Here is a 2,593-nt window from a genome sequence, read left to right on the forward strand (position 1 = left end):
TAACACAAAACTTTACCCACTTTAAAAGATGAAAAGCAACTCTCAAGACTGGTGTGAGCTGCGACCCTGGGTATTACTTTCCCTTCTGGTTTTATATTCGCCTCCTACTTCTGTTTCTAAATAGTCTCTTCAATTCTGAAAATGTTCAATATCTGATGCAAAAAAGAACTACATAATTTTGTTAAAACACACTTTTGAAATATCTTTCATAACTTCTTGCAATTAAATTTGCAAATCCAAGAATAAAAAGCTGAGGGAAACCTGAGGTTAAGAAGGATGTTCTTCTTTAACTTAAACTCAAGGCCAAGTGCACACAGCGGCATGAGCACGTACTTTGATAGCTCCATCATTTCTTCATCATAAATTCTCTTCCTATCGGACAATTCATCCGACAGATATCGAAATATTAATTCTTCAGCCAGAATAGTTATATTAAAATTTCTGCTTGCCAACAACTGTAACAAAAAATAAAATGTTAAGTGATACCATACGGTAATTAATTCTAAAGGACAAAGCTACCCAGGCTGAAAGGTCAACAAGGAGGTGGGGTGAAATCTCTGAGGAGACAAGGACAGTGGCTCAGCCTGGAACAGGGACAGGCAGCTCCTCCACGGTGAGAAAGGGACAGGAGAAGGTGTTCACCTGGAGGAGGGACGAGGCAAGTCTAGTCCTGACACATCTACACTCTCCATCAAGTGTCACAATGTCAGTGAGGGAACAGGAATCAAAGTAGGACAGGGTGGGAGAGAAGAGAAATATGAAACCATCTTCTTGGATGGTGAAAAATTGAAGCTAATAGAGGAAAGTCGTTAACCACAATTTCCAGTCTTCCCAGTTTTGTGGGTCTCCTCTAGCTTTGCTGAGTTACTTAAAAGGATTCATGTAAAAGGCAAACAGCTGACTTTACTTGGATTGTGGAAAGGAGTGAGGGATGCAGGGATTGAAGCTGGATGTGAAGGGAAGGTAGGTGGACTCAACAGAAAACTGCCAGGATCAACGGGCTGAAGGGTCATAATGCAGCTGAAGAACTAGTACCGTGTGTGTAAACGCATGTGTCTGTGTACACTTTGCATTGTTTCACTGCAGGCATATGTACTAGCAAATCATAGCTCTTTTCCACTAATGTTCTAATATACATGCAGTACGATGGCAGGAGCATCACAGAAATTAGGTTAGGCCTTAAGACAGTGATACAGTGTAGGTGTCCCCTACCCTACATGAATAAAGTTGGGTCTCAAAGGTCAAGGGACCAGTGCAGAGCCACCATGGCACAGCTGGGACCCCATCCCTGGCAGGCTGCAATGCTCAGCTCTTTCTTTGGTAACTTGCTGCATTTCTGGGTTCAGGATGGCTCCACATATTTCTAACACACTTACATCTGGGTGAGTCCTAGAGATATGGCCAAGTTTCCCCTTTGCTGGTATGAAACAGGCTAAAGTATTGCTGTGACTGAGAACTAGGAGCTCAACATTTGGAAATGATTATGTTTGAGAACTGTTGTAACAGAGTAACTGGTAGAAACAAGCCAGTACTTAATTCACAAAATTGCCCATAATTGTCACTACTGATGACATAGATATTTGATAAACTATTAGTTTATAGTATCCTTTCATTGAAGAGTACTACAATAAAATTTGTTTTACTTGGCATTATGCTAACTAAGATTTCTGTAGATACATACATAACTGATGATTCATGCTTACAATAGTACTTGTGAGGAAGTCTAAGACTTCTGCCTTGAAGAAAGATCAAATTATGATTGTGGATTTTATTTTATTTTATTATATTCTACCTTTTGGAACATTGGAAATCTATGCATAGCTTGCACATAACCATTCATCCATGCATTCAACAAAGATTTCTAGAGTCTCTAGTGTGTTACGGTCCCTGAAAATACAGTGAAAACAAAACAGATAAAGTCTCTGTCCTTAAGGAGCTTATGTTCTGGTGCCAACCTCCAGGTATCACTTCTTCACACGGGCCCCCACAAGGCAACATTGAAATGGAAGGCCTGGGCTACCAACAGTGGTTACACACATGTGCATTTTACTCTCATGAGAACAGGAGTGCCCTCCACAGCCCTCTGGCCCAGGCCAGCCTGTGTACAACAAAGCAGCAGGGCACATGCTTCTGCTAGCAGGGAGAGACAGCAAACACGGGAGGACTACACAGGAACCCCCAGAGGAGACTGCTACGTAGACTCGGGAAGTGTCCACCACCACAACACACAGCACACAGCACAATAACTGGTATGCCCAATGAGAACCCTCAATAATTCAGAAAGATTCAGTGTGCACACGATTTAATGAGCAAGTATGCACATAAAATGTTTTGCAAAGGTTTCAACTGTAACTACTTATTTTAACAAGTTTTGGCAGTAAAATAAAAAGTTACAATTATTTAAGAATTCACTCAAATATAATATTTCATCTTCCCATGTCAGATTAAGAAAATGAATTTTACTGTAAATTTGTTTTTTAAAAAAACCCAACTATTCTACACAAAATACATTCAGTGAGTTTAATCTCTGGCAGGTAATTAGGGCATATATTAGTAGTCTTATTTTATGGATCAGAAGAAAAAGAAGACAGCC

The 2,593-nt window shown here is 40.2% G+C and overlaps 1 protein-coding gene across 1 annotated transcript in view; it reads right to left on the minus strand.

Annotated features, from left to right (window-relative positions):
- Positions 1 to 2,593, minus strand: part of LONRF2 (LON peptidase N-terminal domain and ring finger 2) — a gene marked incomplete at its 5' end in the record, with an annotated part of 42,455 nt that overhangs the window by 15,119 nt on the left and 24,743 nt on the right. The window contains 1 exon segment of the mRNA XM_008591511.1: positions 294 to 455. Within this exon segment, the coding sequence (XP_008589733.1) occupies positions 294 to 455 (162 nt within the window).

This window comes from Galeopterus variegatus, unplaced genomic scaffold (genome assembly GCF_000696425.1).
Source record: "Galeopterus variegatus unplaced genomic scaffold, G_variegatus-3.0.2 Scaffold6977, whole genome shotgun sequence".
NCBI lineage: Eukaryota > Metazoa > Chordata > Mammalia > Dermoptera > Cynocephalidae > Galeopterus > Galeopterus variegatus.